Consider the following 20,034-nt stretch of genomic DNA (forward strand, 5'->3'; position numbering starts at 1 on the left):
GCATTCAAACTTTGACCCTTTATCTTAAAAAAAGAGAAATGTTTACTTTTTGTACTATGAATGTTTTGCATTTTATGTCCTCTGACAGCTCCCAGGAATCCAGTATTGTAACATCTGCAGTGCAAAGCGGAGAGGACCGGGCAGTGGCATACTGGAGATGAAGAAATAAACATTTCTACAAGTAGAATAACAGTTATACAATTAGAACCGGTTACAAATGAAATAATCTTCCCTTTACTAACAGTATTTATTAATGCAAGCTTGTGATTGCTAGATTTTGTTTCACAAAAGCGCCAATAAAGCACTCCCGTAAATCTGCTGAAGTCTGTTGCCACAATGTTCCAAACTAGCCATGTACAGTAGTGCATCATCACGGTTTTTTTTCCCCTAAAATATTTTTTCATTAAGAAAACTTTGATTACTAATTATATTTATGAAAGGAGCTTGTATGAACAGACACCATCAGGAACATTTTACAGTGTCATACAGATGAATGCAAAATGTCCGTTTTTTTTAAGGCTAAACTTTACTGATATGTCATATATACTGCAATAATGTGGAACAAAATTCAGCGAAATATATACAAAACCACAGTTTTAATACACTACCCTCAACTGCTGGAATAAGCGCAAACAGCCCAGTAGTTTTTGTCCAGTCAAAAGAAAAACATGGTGAGTCGGAGAGGTTTTAACGTACAATCAGAATAGCTGGATTGCTATTTGCCAACTAAATGTGGAAAGTTTAACACTGCAAAATGGCTCCACATCAGCTTTTACCTCGTCTACACAAGCTGGAACTCATTTGACACGGGCAACTATTCATTGCAACGACTGCAGTGCCTTCTACAGGCCACAGCTACAAAAATACACATCAAACCACAAACATGATATGAGATTAGAAAGGTTAAGCTTTAATAATGGTTCGTCAATCATCATGGAATCAAATAAAATGAGGAGAGGAACAGGGATGAAAGGGTTAAAGGGACATTGTTAGAGAAAATCCATTATTCGCAATATGTTGACAAACTAGCGTAGAACTACATTCTCACAGAGGGATACGGAGGTGGTTTTTACTCCTCAGAGTGGCAAGAATCACATCAAGCAGGCTTTATCTGCAAAACGACCAGGAAGTGCCATCCAAAACACTATTTTAACACATTCTCTAAATATCTATATATATATATTTCTCTCTCATATCACTTTTATATCTTTTTTTTCCCCACAGTAAGGCCACTTCAAAAAGTAAATTTGAAGACTTAACACCCGTGTCGACAGATCTTGCAAAATGGCGAGGGGGGGAAAAAAATAGAATTTAAGTTTAAGGTCGAAACACTGAGTCACTCCCTTTTTGGCCGGACTGGTGTTAATTCCTGCAGCCAATCATAGCCCAGGACCTGGTCGACATGGTAACCGCAGATATGTAACTGAGGTAGTCTCCACTCTCTAGTGCCCAAATCCAAAACTCCCAGCTTTCTGTCATCACAATGTAAGAAGAAAAAAAAAATACTATTGGCAGTATAGCTCCCAATGATTTGGGAGCTATACTGATGTAGCGAAGAAAAAAAAAAACCTCAGCAGTTTTTTTTTGTTTGTTTGTTTGTTTAATTCTCACCCAATGTCTTGAACTCCAACCTCAAAGTGGCTTTTCTCATTTTCTCAGGGTTGGCCGATGTCCAGTGGCTCTGCCGGCCAACCAACCCCATGAGGAAATCCACCGTAATAAACATTTGGTGCCTTGTTCGTTTGATGCAGTGTCATTCATCTTGGTGAACTGTGTTGTATAAAGCAGTATTTGTAATTTCAGTCAGTTCCTGTTGCTGCAGCCCGTTTGAATGCAGTTGATAAGGGAGGTGTCCATGTGTGTATGAGAGGATTTTGATGGATAAATGTGTCAAAATATGTCCATTTGTGGGTGTTGTTTGACGGGGGTCTACTGGGATGTTTGTGTATTGTTGAGCGAGTGAGTGTGAGAGAGAGAGAGAGAGAGAGAGAGAGAGAAAGTGTGTGTGTGTGTGTGTGTGTGTGTGTGTGTGTGTGTAAATGGGCACAGACGTCTCCAGCTCAGTCAGGACTGCATCAGACAGCTGCAGGTCATTTTCCCCCTGCAAGTCTTACTTTACCATTGGCGGTAGGCTTGGGGGGGGAGGGGGAGATGGCTTTTATTTGTCCCCCAGGATGGCATACTGATTATCTAACTGTAGTTGCTGCATGGAGCCCGGGCCTTCACCTTCTCTCACCCGGCTCTTATGCTTGACCACCTCGAAAGTATTCTCCATCTCTCTGTCCCTACAACACCAAAACAACCAGTATGCAGGATTGGTTATGTCCAGAATGGAATACTAGCAACTGTACAGTATGTATATATTATGAACCAAAAGGCCCTCCACTGTCCAGCACAATGATCAAAGGGCCCCTTATACAGGATAAAATATTTATTGTAGTTTGTCAGTTGTAATTATAAATAAATGCAAAGCTAAGCAGCTTTAAACTAAATTTAAACATGTTTTATTAACACATAGTAGGTTAATAAAATTCATTAAATTGGACGACCCCAATTAATTTTGTGATTCCGGAAGTTTTAATAACTGTAGTTGCACTTGCAACTTCATTACATTTTAGCATTTATAATTTTTTTATAAATAAAAATAATAAGTCATTCTGTGACCCCATTGGAAGTTTGCTAAGGTTTCAAAGCCCCTTGGTTGAGAACCACTGCTATAAATAGCATCATATTATTGTTATTGTTATTATAATTGCAAGAAAACACAATTATGACAAATAGTATGCAGCAACAAGTGTTTCAAATGGTAGTTTACTACAAGACAACTAAACAAAAACTAAATTTTCAAGACTTAAAATCTAAAAATTGTAATAAACAATAAAATAATAAACTTTTTGAAACATGGCATATTAAAAACTTTTTACTTTTTAAACTCCTGCATACAGGATGACAAAGAAAATTCCAGATCTATCCATTTCCTGCACATTTTGGCAGTTTGGTTATTTTAGTATTATTTTTATACTATTATAGCATTTATTATTATTCTGAATTAACTTTTTAGTAGGGCTGGTAAGCAATTACATTTTTTTTAAATCTAATTAATTACATGACGAGGCAATTAATTAAATCGCAAATTAATCGCACCTCAAATTTGGCTGATAAATTACTCCCAAAAGAAAAATTAAAGTCATTGTTGTGTAAAGCATGAGGGTGAGTAAATGATGACAATTGTCATTTTTGGGTAGGTAAAATATACCTTTAATAATTCATTTTATTATTATTACTATGGAAATATTAAATAATTTTTTTTAATGAAATGATACTCCAAATAATAAACTAAAACTGCCAGTAGGTGGTGGTAAATGTCTTAATGATTAAGTAATCCAGTCATTTATTCATTCATTTGATTCTTTCAAATGGCTGATTCATTCAGGAGTGAAGTAAGGCCCTGTCCCAAATCACACCCTAAACCCTCGCGGTCTTCCTCCGAGTCCGCACTTTCGTGATGTAATGCCGCTTTGACTGTCGGGTAGAAGTCTGCTGCGGAGCTCGCCCCAGTGCGGGCTCAGCAGAAGTGCGGATCGAGGGCGGATAACGGCCGCAAAGCGGGTGCTCACGAGCACCCTTCTGAATGCTAAAATGACAAATGGGACACCCTACGGTCTCGTGGACTTGATGGACATTTTTTCCAGGCGCGTCCGCGCCGCATCAAGATAAAAACATTTCAAGTTTTCAGTTTTCATGTGACAAGAACCAACCAATCAGCTTCATCATTTCCCGTAACAACATTTAAAGCTCAGCCAAGATGAAGGAACAGCTGATCATAGCTGTACAGGGATAGCCATTTTGAAATAAATTTTGTAGCAGAGTTACTGCAAGCAATTTTCAGAGCTGCAAATCCATTTATCCTTTGCTGAAACTTCCGCTTCATGGAGAGCGCAGGTCATGGTTGCTTAGCAACGGCAGACGCCTCCGGAGCGCAAGCACCCGAACGCTTTGGAGAAAAGCAGAAAGCGGCGCGACATGTGAACGGCCCCTAAGTCCGTAAGACCGCAAGTGCACATGAAGTGTTCCATTTGGGACAGGGCCTAAATGGTTCTCTTTATGTATGATCAATTGAATCATTAGGCTTGTTCGACTTGAAGCGGATCATCACCATCAGATCAATTGGTGTGTGACATCAAAGTACCGCAAGAGCTATAGAGAGCAGATGGCTCCTTATGCTTTTGAATCGCTCTCGAGGTACTTTGATGTCATACACCAATCACTCTGTATAGCGCCACTTCAAATCCAATGCGCCTATTGGCCCTATCACACAGGACGCGGCATGCGCTGTGCTAGACGCTGGGTTCAGCACAGCCCTTAAGATACAAAGCGATTTGCGCTACGCTGGCCAGAGCGAAATAGGCAGAGTTTTCAAAACTTTTACCAGGAGTTCTATTTGGATGCCCCGTTTCTATTGGCCGTGTGGGTAATTGTCACAGAGCGCAGCAGCAAAAGTTGAACAATTTTGAACTTTGACCGCGGCGCGCACGCGCAAGCTCACCCATGTGCGCTCTGCTGCGTGTGCGCTTTGGTCGACGCAGCAACAAACCGTCCTTGCGTGGCGCAAGCCATTGAAATTAATGGGTTTCATAGCACAGCGCTGCGCTTTCCGCATCCTGTGTGAAAGCTGCTTATGGCCAATGGTTCAACACGCCAAATGGTTCACCCAATTCGTTCAAAACGTGGATTAAGAAATGAAATGCCGCCGTGTGTTGCCCGGAGACAAACAGTTCTGCTTTGTCTATATTTTCGTTGGCAAAATTGAGCAAAACAGACAACATTGTGTTTAAAATTACACGATATTAACTTCTTACTGAACTGTTGTAGAAGATCAGTATTTGCACTCCTGTGATATTGCACTTATTGCTTGTGTGATATTGCTTAAAGGGGTCCTATTATGCTTTTTCACTTTTTCAACTTTAGTTAGTCTGTAATGTTGCTGTTTGAGCATAAAAAAGATCCGCAAAGTTACAAAGCTCAATGTCCAATTCAAAAGGAGATATTTTATTTAACAGAAATCACTTTTCAAAAACTACACCGAACGACTCGTTTGGACTACAACGCATATTTTCCGGGATTTGTGATATCACAAATACCGCCGAATGGGACGAGACTCCGGAGCGCAAGCACCCGAACGCTTTGGAGAAAAGCAGAAAGCGGCGCGACATGTGAACGGCCCCTAAGTCCGTAAGACCGCAAGTGCACATGAAGTGTTCCATTTGGGACAGGGCCTAAATGGTTCTCTTTATGTATGATCAATTGAATCATTAGGCTTGTTCGACTTGAAGCGGATCATCACCATCAGATCAATTGGTGTGTGACATCAAAGTACCGCAAGAGCTATAGAGAGCAGATGGCTCCTTATGCTTTTGAATCGCTCTCGAGGTACTTTGATGTCATACACCAATCACTCTGTATAGCGCCACTTCAAATCCAATGCGCCTATTGGCCCTATCACACAGGACGCGGCATGCGCTGTGCTAGACGCTGGGTTCAGCACAGCCCTTAAGATACAAAGCGATTTGCGCTACGCTGGCCAGAGCGAAATAGGCAGAGTTTTCAAAACTTTTACCAGGAGTTCTATTTGGATGCCCCGTTTCTATTGGCCGTGTGGGTAATTGTCACAGAGCGCAGCAGCAAAAGTTGAACAATTTTGAACTTTGACCGCGGCGCGCACGCGCAAGCTCACCCATGTGCGCTCTGCTGCGTGTGCGCTTTGGTCGACGCAGCAACAAACCGTCCTTGCGTGGCGCAAGCCATTGAAATTAATGGGTTTCATAGCACAGCGCTGCGCTTTCCGCATCCTGTGTGAAAGCTGCTTATGGCCAATGGTTCAACACGCCAAATGGTTCACCCAATTCGTTCAAAACGTGGATTAAGAAATGAAATGCCGCCGTGTGTTGCCCGGAGACAAACAGTTCTGCTTTGTCTATATTTTCGTTGGCAAAATTGAGCAAAACAGACAACATTGTGTTTAAAATTACACGATATTAACTTCTTACTGAACTGTTGTAGAAGATCAGTATTTGCACTCCTGTGATATTGCACTTATTGCTTGTGTGATATTGCTTAAAGGGGTCCTATTATGCTTTTTCACTTTTTCAACTTTAGTTAGTCTGTAATGTTGCTGTTTGAGCATAAAAAAGATCCGCAAAGTTACAAAGCTCAATGTCCAATTCAAAAGGAGATATTTTATTTAACAGAAATCACTTTTCAAAAACTACACCGAACGACTCGTTTGGACTACAACGCATATTTTCCGGGATTTGTGATATCACAAATACCGCCGAATGGGACGAGACCTGGTTGAGTTGCACTAGAGAAGGCAACGAGTGTTATCACTATGTCGGAGACACGCTAGCTTTCCCAAGACAGACGAACTTAGAGTGGTTACAATCATACCTATTTAAATCGCGCTCAAATTGATTTGATTTCGACGCAATATTTACACTGAAGCTCGCAGGCGGCTATGGTAAGGGGCATGACATTTCCCGACCAGGCGCCGAGTGGTGCCAATCACAACACACACTGGCCCAGCTAACCAATCACAGCACACACTACAGGATAAAATATTTATTGTAGTTTGTCAGTTGTAATTATAAATAAATGCAAAGCTAAGCAGCTTTAAACTAAATTTAAACATGTTTTATTAACACATAGTAGGTTAATAAAATTCATTAAATTGGACGACCCCAATTAATTTTGTGATTCCGGAAGTTTTAATAACTGTAGTTGCACTTGCAACTTCATTACATTTTAGCATTTATAATTTTTTTATAAATAAAAATAATAAGTCATTCTGTGACCCCATTGGAAGTTTGCTAAGGTTTCAAAGCCCCTTGGTTGAGAACCACTGCTATAAATAGCATCATATTATTGTTATTGTTATTATAATTGCAAGAAAACACAATTATGACAAATAGTATGCAGCAACAAGTGTTTCAAATGGTAGTTTACTACAAGACAACTAAACAAAAACTAAATTTTCAAGACTTAAAATCTAAAAATTGTAATAAACAATAAAATAATAAACTTTTTGAAACATGGCATATTAAAAACTTTTTACTTTTTAAACTCCTGCATACAGGATGACAAAGAAAATTCCAGATCTATCCATTTCCTGCACATTTTGGCAGTTTGGTTATTTTAGTATTATTTTTATACTATTATAGCATTTATTATTATTCTGAATTAACTTTTTAGTAGGGCTGGTAAGCAATTACATTTTTTTTAAATCTAATTAATTACATGACGAGGCAATTAATTAAATCGCAAATTAATCGCACCTCAAATTTGGCTGATAAATTACTCCCAAAAGAAAAATTAAAGTCATTGTTGTGTAAAGCATGAGGGTGAGTAAATGATGACAATTGTCATTTTTGGGTAGGTAAAATATACCTTTAATAATTCATTTTATTATTATTACTATGGAAATATTAAATAATTTTTTTTAATGAAATGATACTCCAAATAATAAACTAAAACTGCCAGTAGGTGGTGGTAAATGTCTTAATGATTAAGTAATCCAGTCATTTATTCATTCATTTGATTCTTTCAAATGGCTGATTCATTCAGGAGTGAAGTAAGGCCCTGTCCCAAATCACACCCTAAACCCTCGCGGTCTTCCTCCGAGTCCGCACTTTCGTGATGTAATGCCGCTTTGACTGTCGGGTAGAAGTCTGCTGCGGAGCTCGCCCCAGTGCGGGCTCAGCAGAAGTGCGGATCGAGGGCGGATAACGGCCGCAAAGCGGGTGCTCACGAGCACCCTTCTGAATGCTAAAATGACAAATGGGACACCCTACGGTCTCGTGGACTTGATGGACATTTTTTCCAGGCGCGTCCGCGCCGCATCAAGATAAAAACATTTCAAGTTTTCAGTTTTCATGTGACAAGAACCAACCAATCAGCTTCATCATTTCCCGTAACAACATTTAAAGCTCAGCCAAGATGAAGGAACAGCTGATCATAGCTGTACAGGGATAGCCATTTTGAAATAAATTTTGTAGCAGAGTTACTGCAAGCAATTTTCAGAGCTGCAAATCCATTTATCCTTTGCTGAAACTTCCGCTTCATGGAGAGCGCAGGTCATGGTTGCTTAGCAACGGCAGACGCCTCCGGAGCGCAAGCACCCGAACGCTTTGGAGAAAAGCAGAAAGCGGCGCGACATGTGAACGGCCCCTAAGTCCGTAAGACCGCAAGTGCACATGAAGTGTTCCATTTGGGACAGGGCCTAAATGGTTCTCTTTATGTATGATCAATTGAATCATTAGGCTTGTTCGACTTGAAGCGGATCATCACCATCAGATCAATTGGTGTGTGACATCAAAGTACCGCAAGAGCTATAGAGAGCAGATGGCTCCTTATGCTTTTGAATCGCTCTCGAGGTACTTTGATGTCATACACCAATCACTCTGTATAGCGCCACTTCAAATCCAATGCGCCTATTGGCCCTATCACACAGGACGCGGCATGCGCTGTGCTAGACGCTGGGTTCAGCACAGCCCTTAAGATACAAAGCGATTTGCGCTACGCTGGCCAGAGCGAAATAGGCAGAGTTTTCAAAACTTTTACCAGGAGTTCTATTTGGATGCCCCGTTTCTATTGGCCGTGTGGGTAATTGTCACAGAGCGCAGCAGCAAAAGTTGAACAATTTTGAACTTTGACCGCGGCGCGCACGCGCAAGCTCACCCATGTGCGCTCTGCTGCGTGTGCGCTTTGGTCGACGCAGCAACAAACCGTCCTTGCGTGGCGCAAGCCATTGAAATTAATGGGTTTCATAGCACAGCGCTGCGCTTTCCGCATCCTGTGTGAAAGCTGCTTATGGCCAATGGTTCAACACGCCAAATGGTTCACCCAATTCGTTCAAAACGTGGATTAAGAAATGAAATGCCGCCGTGTGTTGCCCGGAGACAAACAGTTCTGCTTTGTCTATATTTTCGTTGGCAAAATTGAGCAAAACAGACAACATTGTGTTTAAAATTACACGATATTAACTTCTTACTGAACTGTTGTAGAAGATCAGTATTTGCACTCCTGTGATATTGCACTTATTGCTTGTGTGATATTGCTTAAAGGGGTCCTATTATGCTTTTTCACTTTTTCAACTTTAGTTAGTCTGTAATGTTGCTGTTTGAGCATAAAAAAGATCCGCAAAGTTACAAAGCTCAATGTCCAATTCAAAAGGAGATATTTTATTTAACAGAAATCACTTTTCAAAAACTACACCGAACGACTCGTTTGGACTACAACGCATATTTTCCGGGATTTGTGATATCACAAATACCGCCGAATGGGACGAGACCTGGTTGAGTTGCACTAGAGAAGGCAACGAGTGTTATCACTATGTCGGAGACACGCTAGCTTTCCCAAGACAGACGAACTTAGAGTGGTTACAATCATACCTATTTAAATCGCGCTCAAATTGATTTGATTTCGACACAATATTTACACCGAAGCTGGCAGTAGGTGGCTATGGTAAGGGGCGTGACATTTCCTGACCAGGCGCTGAGTGCTGCCAATCACAACACACACTGGCCCAGCTAACCAATCACAGCACACACTGGCCCAGCTAACCAATCACAACACACACTGGCCCAGCTAACCAATCACAGCACATTTCATGATACAGGAACTATTCGAGCCGTTCATGCCAGACTGGGGAGAAAGGTGTTGTAATAATGTAAAATATGTGAAAAATAATGTGTTTTTCGAACAACTTAGTACGAGAGCCTGTTCTAGTACACGCCCAAAACAAAATCAAGACTTTGTAAAAGAGCATAATAGGACCCCTTTAACTATATGATGTAAATATGAGACAAAAACTTAAACGGGCATTTTTGCCCCATATCTTGAATTTTAGGGACATTCTAACTACGCTCTCTAGGCTCCATCACGCAGTGAGTTGTTGCCCTGCCTCATATTCGTCCTCAATCAACTGTATGGAATGTTAGATGACCCACGTAGGTCTGGGGTGGGGCAAGTGCGTTAAATGCGTTAGTAATTTTAACACGTTATTTTTCACCGTAATTAATTAATTTAATTAATGAGTTAAATTACCAGCCCTACTTTTTTAGTCATTTTGTTATGTGCTTTTGTTATTTATATTAGATTTTTTTTTTTAGCTTTATTTTTATTTCAGTTTTAGCTTTAGTGATTCTAGTACTTAGTTCAATTAGTTAATTCAAGTTTTTTTTATTTGAATAGTTTTAGTAAATAAAAGACTATTACTCCATTCACAGAGAAAATCTGCACAGTACAAATACTGCGGAAACAGCAGCACATCAGTATTCCTAACATACTCTGTGTACGAGGAAAAATGAGGAAGGAAGCTAAAGGCACATCTGATTAAGCAATGTGTATAGTATATAATGAACAGTGTATAGACATTTAGAAGAGCTTAGTGTCTTACTTGCGAGTCTCCACGTGTCTGGCGGTGGAGAGGAGAGAGGGGAACTGGGCATCACTGAAGATCTCCGGAGGCCCTTGAGTAGGGCCTCTCTTAGTAGAGGTTAACCGGGCCCCTGGGGGACGATACACGCCAGGTGCTTTGGGCTCAGGAACCTCAACTTCCTCTACTAACAGGAAAAGAGACAGATTAGCGTTAAAGAACTAATCTCAACTAATGTTGACTATTTATACTAACACTGCCGACTCACCCGGAGCAGCTGAAGGGGGGCCGCTTGATTTATTCCAGGGTCCAGATATTTTATCACCAGTGACTAGGATGATCTCACCATCCTCACCCACTTCCTCCTTCTCGTACTCTTCCTCTTCCTTCTCATCACTGTCAGACAGTCAGACCAACATAAAATGGAGTACTTGAATAGAGATGTGCTGTAACATGCATGAATTCAGAGTGCTTTGAGATATTCAAATGATAGCTGAAAAACAAGGTCAAACACGCCTTTTAAAACTACCGGGTGGGGGCACAGAAAGCACCAATGACATCATGAACTGGCAATAACTAGTTTTGTTTACCTGAACTCCAGTAATGAAACTACTGGGAATAATTTAAATCAGAAACTGCCATGTAAACAGAATAATATATGAATAGTAGCATGAAATTCATTAGATGTCAACCTCATCTGCAGGGCCTGGAGTCTGAGCCCAGTGTAGTCCACCTCCTTCTGCTCAAAGTCCTTCCATTCCTCATCCTCCTGGAGTGACAGTTCGAGAAAAAGAGAGGTGACACTTATATAGATTTTAAATGACACATTTTTGAACAGTACAAGAACCATGTCTATGCTACATATTTGCTATATATTTCTGGAACTACAGTGGAGTCAGTCAAAGCATTCGGTTCCTAAGTGTACTGATTATAAAAGTAACTTATAAATGAAGTCATGTAATGTATAAATGAAACCTCCGTAATGAACAGCAGAGAACGTCGAAAGCATTTAATTTTCTGGACTTAATCGTAACTGTAAATCAAATGCATAGTTCTCGTTGCCAATGCAACTTCTAAACAGATCTTAGTAAGCGTAAAAAATAATAATAGTAAAAGATATTTAGGTTTCAAACTCGATTTCTATTAGAGTTTTTTTTTTTAAACAATCACTAGGATGCATTTCCTAAAACTTAAGTCGCTTTTTCAAAACTCTTCACACAGTTCTCCTAACCAACTTTCAGACAAAGCACAGCGGTTAGTTTCATACCCAAAATGTAATAAAACTACCAAAACACTTCATACATCAAGTCATTCTTCCATAAAACTGGCAACGGTTGTTACCCAAAAACAATTTGTCGCTCATAAAGCATTGACCTAAAAAATATTAACAGGAAGCAAAGTTTTCTTTTATAAAAACTAGCAAAACAAGCAAAAAAATAACAATCAATATCTAACCTGATGAAAAATGTTTATACAGTATCTCACAGAAGTGAGTACACCCCTCACATTTTTGTAAATATTTTATTATATCTTTTCATGTGACAACACTGAAGAAATGACACTTTGCTACAATGTAAAGTAGTGAGTGTACAGCTTGTATAACAGTGTAAATTTGCTGTCCCCTCAAAATAACTCAACACACAGCCATTAATGTCTAAACTGCTGGCCACAAAAGTGAGTACACCCCTAAGTGAAAATGTCCAAATTGGGCCCAAAGTGTCAATATTTTGTGTGGCCACCATTATTTTCCAGCACTGCCTTAACCCTCTTGGGCATGGAGTTCACCAGAGCTTCACAGGTTGCCACTGGAGTCCTCTTCCACTCCTCCATGATATCCTCAAATGGAAGATGGAGGAGCGCAAGGTCTCTAACATCCACCAGCTCCGTGATGTCGTCATGTGTGAAGCTCTGGTGAACTCCATGCCCAAGAGGGTTAAGGCAGTGCTGGAAAATAATGGTGGCCACACAAAATATTGACACTTTAAGCTAGGGCTGCACGATAAATCGCATGCGATATTTAACGAGCATCTTGTCAGAAAGCCGGTTCTGTAATCAGCGGTAAATTTCCATCACCTGCGGGCTTTCACATTGAGCAGCATTAACTACACAGAGCCGTTGTTCACTGACGAGCAGCGCAAAAAAAATCGCACGAATATGAACGTGGGTTTGCGCAACTCGTCAGAGAACAACGGCTTTACCGCTGATTTATCGTGCAGCCCTACTTTGAGCCCAATTTGGACATTTTCACTTAGGGGTGTACTCACTTTTGTTGCCAGCGGTTCAGATATTAATGGCTGTGTGTTGCGTTATTTTGAGGGGACAGCAAATTTACACTGTTATACAAGCTGTACACTTACTAATTTACATTGTAGCAAAGTGTAATTTCTTCAGTGTTGTCACATGAAAAGATACAATTAAATATTTACAAAAATGTGAGGGGTGTACTCACTTCTGTGAGATACTGTATATCATGTGCAACAACATTGGGAATTTCAATAAAGGCACATTTGGCCATTTTTTTTTAAATGCATCATTATGCAAAAACATGAGCTGAGTTCTCCACATGAAAGACCCACAACTGATAGTACAACAAGCTACGTCTATTCTCTCCAATATGGTACAAAGAATTGAGTACCATAAAGTAAATAAACTGAGATGTGAAGAGTGTGTATATAAAATATGTTAACTGTGACAAATGGAGATGAAACTGAAGTAGTGACATCTTTTTTTCTGTAATGTATTGGTTCTGTCTATCAGTTGCAGATTCAATTTTGAGATGTGGGTGTTGCACTCAAAAGTGGAGGCAGATGAACTTGCAGGGACAGAGTTTAAAGGGGTCATATGATGTGATTTCAATTATTCCTTTCTCTTTGGAGTGTTACAAGCTTTTGGTGCATAAAGAAGATCTGTAAAGTTAAAGTCTCAAATCCAAAGAGAAATTCTTTATAAAAGTTAAGAGTCAACCACGCCTACCTAAAACAGCTCGTTCTAACACACCCCCACATGTCTATGTCACGATGTGGGAAGATTTGCATAACGCCGCTCAAATGTTCACGCAAAGAAAGGCGGCGTAACTTTTATTCTTGCTGTAGTATTGTTGTCGCTATGTCGTGAAGGCGCTGCGTGTTTCGTTGTGAAAGCGAAACTACTTTGTTTGGCCTTCCAAAAGAGGACGATATCCGCTTCGTCATGCCTAGAGCTAGCTGATCCGTGCTGGTCGCTGAGGAAATACATCAACTTCTCGCTGTGGATCGCCAGATCGGCTTTCACCGTGAACGAAGCAGAGTCCAGCCCAGGGTCGTCACATGGGTTTGCCGCAAGCCCGCCCGCCGCGGCGTTCACTCAAGCCAGCCTCCGCTCACTCTAGCCCACCGTGTGTGACGCTGTTTCGTTGTGAAAGCGAAACTACTTTGATTTGGTCTTCCAAAAGAGGACACGACTAGAAATCAGTGGTTAAGTTGTATTTACAACACTGTTCCAGAACAGTTCAACCCTAATATTCAGATGTGTGCAGTGCATTTTATGGAGGACTGTTTCCTGATCCTGGTAGAGTAGACTACAATGCCGGCTGTTCTGACTCACAGACTGTACGTTTTTTATATATAAAGAATTTGCCACTGACGATTCAAACGCGAGTTTTGAGCTGTGTAGAGTAGCACTTGTTGTTTGTCATTTCTCCGATCACAAATGCAGACATGGTTTTATGTTTACGCGGCGCGATGCAATGCAACGCGTAAAAAGACAGTATAAGTCATTATAATCTGTAATTATGTCCCCACTGGATGCAACAAATGCCTCGTTTACAATGGGTTTTAATGTTTTTGTCTCGTCGCTCCAGCCGGGACAAGGCATTAGAGGTCTGCATTTTCACGGCTCAGGACCCGACCGGATTTTTTGCGCCGCGGTATTAAATTCCCGAATAAAATGCGGTAGCGTCGGTAACTCGTGTAATTTGAACGGGAGCGACGTCCATTTAGAACAGCATATCTGCGTACATATGCACTGCACGCATGCTTTAGCGTCGCACGTTTTATTTGCGGGGTCTGTACGCAGCATGTGCATAACGATGCTCAGAGCAGGCTGTACCTGTGGTAAATATACGGCCCTCAGACAGAACAGGCAGGTTGTCGATGAGTACCGGAGCAGAATAAGGATGGAGCAAAGTGTGGATGTGCTGTCCTTGAAGGACGTTCAACTCGGTTTTGTTTATATTTTGCTTAGCCTATAATTTTAAATGAAAGATGTCGTATTTATTTTTCTCTGCGACACTTTTCCTACCGTGTTAACAGAAAAATGTCAAACAAATTTAGTATTTTGACAAGACGAATAAAAATAGCTAATATTTTTGTACAACCTACATTTTTTTTCTCTCTGGGACACTTTTTTCCTATTGTGTTGTCAATGTTAAACGAATTGTATCCTGACCAGACGAATAAAAATAAGAAACACAATTTTTGTACATTTTTTTCCTACTGTGTTGCATAAAACATTAAACTAATTTTGTCTTAAGATAATTCATATAAATTCAAGTCAAAGTCAATCAATTCAAGACTCTTGACAAGACGAATAAAATAACAAAATTTTGTGCAGAATGCACTTTTATTTGTCAGCCTCTCTCTCTTTATTTCAGTAGCGGAAATTTAAATGTGAGATTTTGGAAATGAGATCTAAATTTAGCGGGAACGGTCGGGAAGAAAATTATTTAAAGCGGACAGCAGGTGAACAAAGAGTGAATATATAGAGGGAGCGGGTGGGTGTGGAATAGAACCTTGCGAGAGAGGGACTAAAAAAACAGTCCCAGACCTCTACAAGGCCTCACAATATGGCAAGGGGCGTAACATTTCCGTCACATGCTTGAGGTATTCGGCCAATCACAACGCACTGGATAGCTGCCCAATCAGAGCACACCTCACTTTTCAGACCAATGAGCTTTGTAAAAATCTACGCCTTTCAGAAAGGCGGGGCATAGAGAAACAATAATGTACAGTATGTGGGAAATAATGTGTTTTTTTAACCTTAAACCGCATAAACATTTCATTACACCAAATAATGTTCTTTTTAGCAACATCATATGACCCCTTTAAACAGACTAAACGATTGGGGAAGTCCTGCATGTGTCACCAGAGAGAAATCTGGGGTGTTCACTGGAAGGCCCAGTTTTTATTATGCATTACAAGGTTCATAAAAAATAATAATAATACATTTTTAAAAAACATATGCAATTATGATCCAAAACATGTCAACTCTTCTGCTACACACTCAAAAGTATGCACACTTTCTTTACAAAACGAATATACACTTTTAGGGAACGGCATAAGTAGGCAAATTGGGACGCATCACAACAGATTTACTTAATTTCTCAATTTGCATCACAACATACAAAGTGCAGAATTTAATTAAAGCGACCTGATGTCAATGTAAAAATGCAATCATCATACAACAGCAGCGTTCATTAGCATGAAGCTATTCTGTACTGTCTGCCAAGAGAAACAAGCATGTGTTTTTCTTCAACAGAAACAAGCATATGGTGGCGCTGAAGGACACAGTTACTGCAGCAGTTCTAAAAGCCCTGCTGGAAGATTGATTGCCCATGCAATGAATGTCAGTTTGATGCCACTTTAGACACGACCAAAAGCTACTTCTATTTAAGGGTAACGTTAAAAGCACAGTTCAGACAACAACAACAAAATGTCATCGTTTACACAACCTTATGTTGCTCCATTCTCATATGAAATGTTAGGCAGAAAAGATGCAATGAAAGTAAATAATGACATAGGCTGTCAATATCTAAATGTTCTGCCAAAAATCTGATTGTTTTAAATCTGAGGCTGTGTAAATGATGACACTTTGATTTTAAAACTAACTGTCAATTTAAGCAACGTAGCCGCTGTCAGAAATATAAACAGATGATAACTACAGCACATCAGCACATTAACTTTCTCTTTATATCGACAAAAGAAACATTTAACCTCTTATTAGAGTTGTTATTCGCTCGTCACAAAACCGAGTGCCTGCTTAGACGACACTACGCATTTAGAGCGTCCACGCGCCCTTTGTGTCTACCAACGCTGTCTAGGTAGGCAGCCAACTAGGTTTTGTGACACAGCCCGTGTGTGCTATTTGACTGAGCAATACCTTTTCCATCTGCGCGTCCTGGTTCTCACTCTTCGTCGACTTCTCCTTCTCCTTTTTCGTCTTTTTCAGCACCATTGCGGTTCCTCCGGTTGCCTGCTCCTTTCCCTTAACGTTACCCTTCTCTTTCTTTTTCTTCTTGTCGCGTTTAGCGAAGAAGTCATCCAGACTCTTCTCCACGCCGGCCGGAGCCACATCCGCCATCTTATCCCCAAATTTCTCTCACTAAACACTAAAAAAAGCTTAGAAATGATCAGATCAGTGTCTGAAACGACAGCAACCGAGCCCTTGCGTGCGTGTCTGCCCGGTAATCCGTATGTTTCATGTATCCGTAGGTTAAAGGTGTGCTGAGAGCAGCATGACAAACTCGCCAGCTGAAAGTGTGACACAGTCGCCCAATGCACCGGATAGTGTTGCTTCCTATCTGACCCGGATGGGAAAGCGCCTTTGTGATTGACAGTTCTGCTTTCCAATCGCTGAGCGACAATGTTAGTTTTCGACCAATCCCATCGCAGGGTGAGGATTCTGCGTAGTGCCAGATTGTGCAACTTTTGTTTTTCAATTCGGTCTTTAGTAGTTATACAACACTTGTGGAGTAATTTAGTTAACAAATGAAAGAAAACGTATTTCTACTGATAAATTTAGGTATGTGGTGCCATTTTAAATTGCAAAAAAATGCACAGAAGAGGCAGAATTGCAGAAATAATGTTAATAAATTATTGTTTTAAACATGACATGAGTATAGAAACGTGAAATAGCTAATTAAAATATAGAATTAAAAAATAAAAATATGATATCAAGAAATTGTTTATATTAACACAAAATAAACATTTTATATCATTTTTGAGAATCTGGCATCTGAATATTAAGGGTGGTAGGCTCCTCAGTGCCTTTAAGAGTTATTGGCTTGCTTAGGGCCATTTATAAGAAGAAGTGATTGAAAAAGGGTGTTGTTAAGGTACTATGAATAGTCTTTCCTGTTGCGTTGACACGCTAATGTGGAAACTCCTGTTTACTCTGGTACTGAAACCTGATTTGTTCACGTTCGTGTACCTGCACAAACCAATGGCGCTTCAACCCACCAAAAGGGGAGGAGCGACCTCTATATAAGTCATCTCTGAGTGCCATTTAGTCAGAATTTTTATCCTTCAGTGACAAAGATCATCTCCTCGCTGACTCTGCAAGCAAGAAGCCTAAGAAGGAAAAAGCTCAGTTTAGCCTGTTGCTCGTCACCGTAGAATAAGCCCCCAGCAGTGGGAGAAGCCAGAAGCCTTCCCCTGTGGCCAACCGGCACTATAAGAGCAAATTTCCTGTGATGTTGATGCAAATGTCGCGCCGCAAGTGTGGCTCGTACAGGGAACCCCTGCACGATGCAGACGGGCACAGTGAGTGCATCGCCTGTCTGGGCAGATCCCACGCAGAGGCTCCGTTCACTGAAACGAAATGCTCTCACTGCGAGAGCATGAGTCTCGCCCTTCTCCGCTCTCGGATCGCCTTCTTTAATGAAGGCAGTCCTCCCCGCTCTGCTCTCCCGTTTCCTCTCTACCCTAGGAGAAAGAAACAGAGGGGCAGCGGGGTTTTAACACTGGGCTCAAGTGAACTCATGCCAGCGCGATTCCCACATGCTTCACTCTCCCCCCAACGCCTCGATTCACTGGTGCGCTTCAGACGTGAGGATCATGAGGAACGGCTTCCGATGCTGAAGAGTGGGCGTGTTCCAGCAAAGAGCCCGAAACCCTACCTCTGGCACAGACAACATGGCCCAGTGTGTTTGCATTTAACACAGAGTGATGGAAGCCCCATTCAAGCTGGGCCCGTCCTTCTTACTCAGTGCACGCCCAAGCAAACTACTGCTGTGATAGTGGACCCACATACTCAAAAGAGCATTTCTCCTCTCCTCATTACCACAAATGTCAGTTCCCTGCCCCCGTGCAGCGAACTTCCATTCGAAAAAACTAATCACTTGCTTCAGAATGAAATGGCTTCATTCTTGGAAAGTCATCCTGAATGTGTCAAGTTGGGTTCTAAAAACCATAGAAAGAGGTTTCTCACTTCAGTCCGGCCCGAAGTACAAACACTGCTTGCAAAAGGAGCCGCATACTCGTTCCCAAGAAATATGGTGGACTCAGACCCATTCTCGATCTCAGACATCTGAACCGCTTGCTTATGAGACGACTGTTCAAGATGTTAACTTTGAAACCAATCCTGGCACATGTATGTCCCGAGGACTGGTTTCTGTCAGTGGATCTGAAAGACACTTACTTTCACATCCAGATAGCCCCCCATCACAGACCGTTCTTTAGATTTGCATTCGAGAGAGTGGCTAATCAGTACACAGTCCTGCCATTCGGACTGTCCCTGGCCCTGCGCACTTTTACGAAGTGCATAGATGCGGCTCTTTCCCCTCTGAGACAGATGGGAATCTGCATTTTGAACTACCTCAACGATTGGCTGGTTTTAGCCAGGTCAGAATGGGAACTCCCTCATGTCAGCCGCTTCTTCTGTGATTCCTCTGGGCCTGCTCAACATGAGGCCCCTACAGTACTGGCTCAGAGCCCATGTTCTGTCCCACGCTTGGCGCCTGGGACGTTTTCATATCAGGGTAACCCACTGCTGCATCAGAGCCGTGGCCCCTTGGAAAACCTCTCGTCTGTTTCAATCAGGCGTCCCATTGGGACTGATCTCCAGAAGGAAGGTGGTCACAACAGATGCCTCCAACTCGGGTAGGGGAGCATTGTATGAGGGCAGACCGGAGTCTGGTCAAACCTGGAGCAATGAATACACATCAACTGCCTCGATATGATGACGGTTTTTCTGGCCCTAAAAACCTTCCTGTCACCTTAAAAGGCCCCAACGTCCTAGTCCATTTGGACAACATGACGGTGGTAGCCTTAATCAATCACCAAGGCGGTCTCAGGTCATGCTCCCTTCACAGGTATGGGCACAAGGCAAACTCCTCTTACTGAGAGCAGCTCATGTGCCGGGCAGACTGAACCAGGGGGCAGACATGTTGTCCAGGGACAAGGTAGCTCCAGGAGAATGGAGACTACATCCCCAAACAGTTCAAATTATTTGGTCTGTCTTCGGGAGAGCAGAGGTGGACCTCTTCACCTCAGAAGACAACTTTCACTGCCCAATCTACTTTTTGAGACAGCAAGTTGCCCTGGCCCACAATTGGCCCAGCACTCACCTGTACGCCTTCCCCTCATTTGCCCTGCTTCCTCAGGTTATCAGACGGGTCAGGGAAATCAGATGCTCAGTCATCCTGGTGGCCCCGCTCTGGAGGAATCAGATGAGGTTCATCGAGCTGATTCAGATGCTATCGGCATCCCCTTGGGAGGACCTTCTCTCACAAGCGAAGGGCATCATTTGGCATCCCCAGCCAGAGCTGTGGAACCATCATGTTTGCAACCCCCCCCCCCCCCCCCCCCCCCCCCCCGCCCCCCCGCCGCCGGCGCCCGCCGGACCCT

At 41.7% G+C, this 20,034-nt stretch overlaps 2 protein-coding genes across 3 annotated transcripts in view; one reads left to right on the top strand and one right to left on the bottom strand.

Annotated features, from left to right (window-relative positions):
- Window positions 1-1,492, top strand: part of LOC107558337 (vacuolar protein sorting-associated protein 41 homolog) — a 35,511-nt gene extending 34,019 nt beyond the window's left edge. Inside the window, exon 29 of the mRNA XM_016241988.1 lies at window positions 89-1,492. Coding sequence (XP_016097474.1) covers window positions 89-169 — 81 coding nt within the window. The 3' untranslated portion in view covers window positions 170-1,492. The remainder of the gene's footprint in view (window positions 1-88) is intronic.
- LOC107558338 (protein CDV3 homolog) lies at window positions 1,209-17,015 on the bottom strand. 2 transcript variants are annotated; one of them, XM_016241991.1, is made up of 5 exons: window positions 16,568-17,015; window positions 11,125-11,201; window positions 10,701-10,828; window positions 10,454-10,616; window positions 1,209-2,285 (listed from the first exon to the last, which is right to left on the bottom strand). In XM_016241991.1, the coding sequence occupies exons 1-5, from the start codon at window positions 16,766-16,768 to the stop codon at window positions 2,159-2,161; spliced, it is 696 nt and encodes a 231-aa protein (XP_016097477.1). In that variant the 5' UTR covers window positions 16,769-17,015; the 3' UTR covers window positions 1,209-2,158. The 2 variants fall into 2 exon arrangements, with proteins under 2 accessions (XP_016097477.1, XP_016097476.1); XM_016241990.1 differs by having other exon boundaries at window positions 10,454-10,619; window positions 16,568-17,013.
- Window positions 17,016-20,034: the final 3,019 nt, after the last annotated feature.

Source organism: Sinocyclocheilus grahami, unplaced genomic scaffold, assembly GCF_001515645.1.
Source record: "Sinocyclocheilus grahami isolate Dianchi unplaced genomic scaffold, SAMN03320097.WGS_v1.1 scaffold641.1, whole genome shotgun sequence".
Lineage (NCBI taxonomy): Eukaryota > Metazoa > Chordata > Actinopteri > Cypriniformes > Cyprinidae > Sinocyclocheilus > Sinocyclocheilus grahami.

Excerpts from the sequence above, each read along its gene's own strand:
- LOC107558338 (XM_016241990.1), bottom strand. The coding sequence starts at position 16,768 with ATGGCGGATGTGGCTCCGGCCGGCGTGGAGAAGAGTCTGGATGACTTC. Across the intron at positions 10,620-10,700 it reads CCCCCCTTCAGCTGCTCCGG|TAGAGGAAGTTGAGGTTCCT; the intron begins GTGAGTCGGCAG and ends TTTTCCTGTTAG. Across the intron at positions 2,286-10,453 it reads AGACACGTGGAGACTCGCAA|GGACAGAGAGATGGAGAATA; the intron begins GTAAGACACTAA and ends TTGGTGTTGTAG.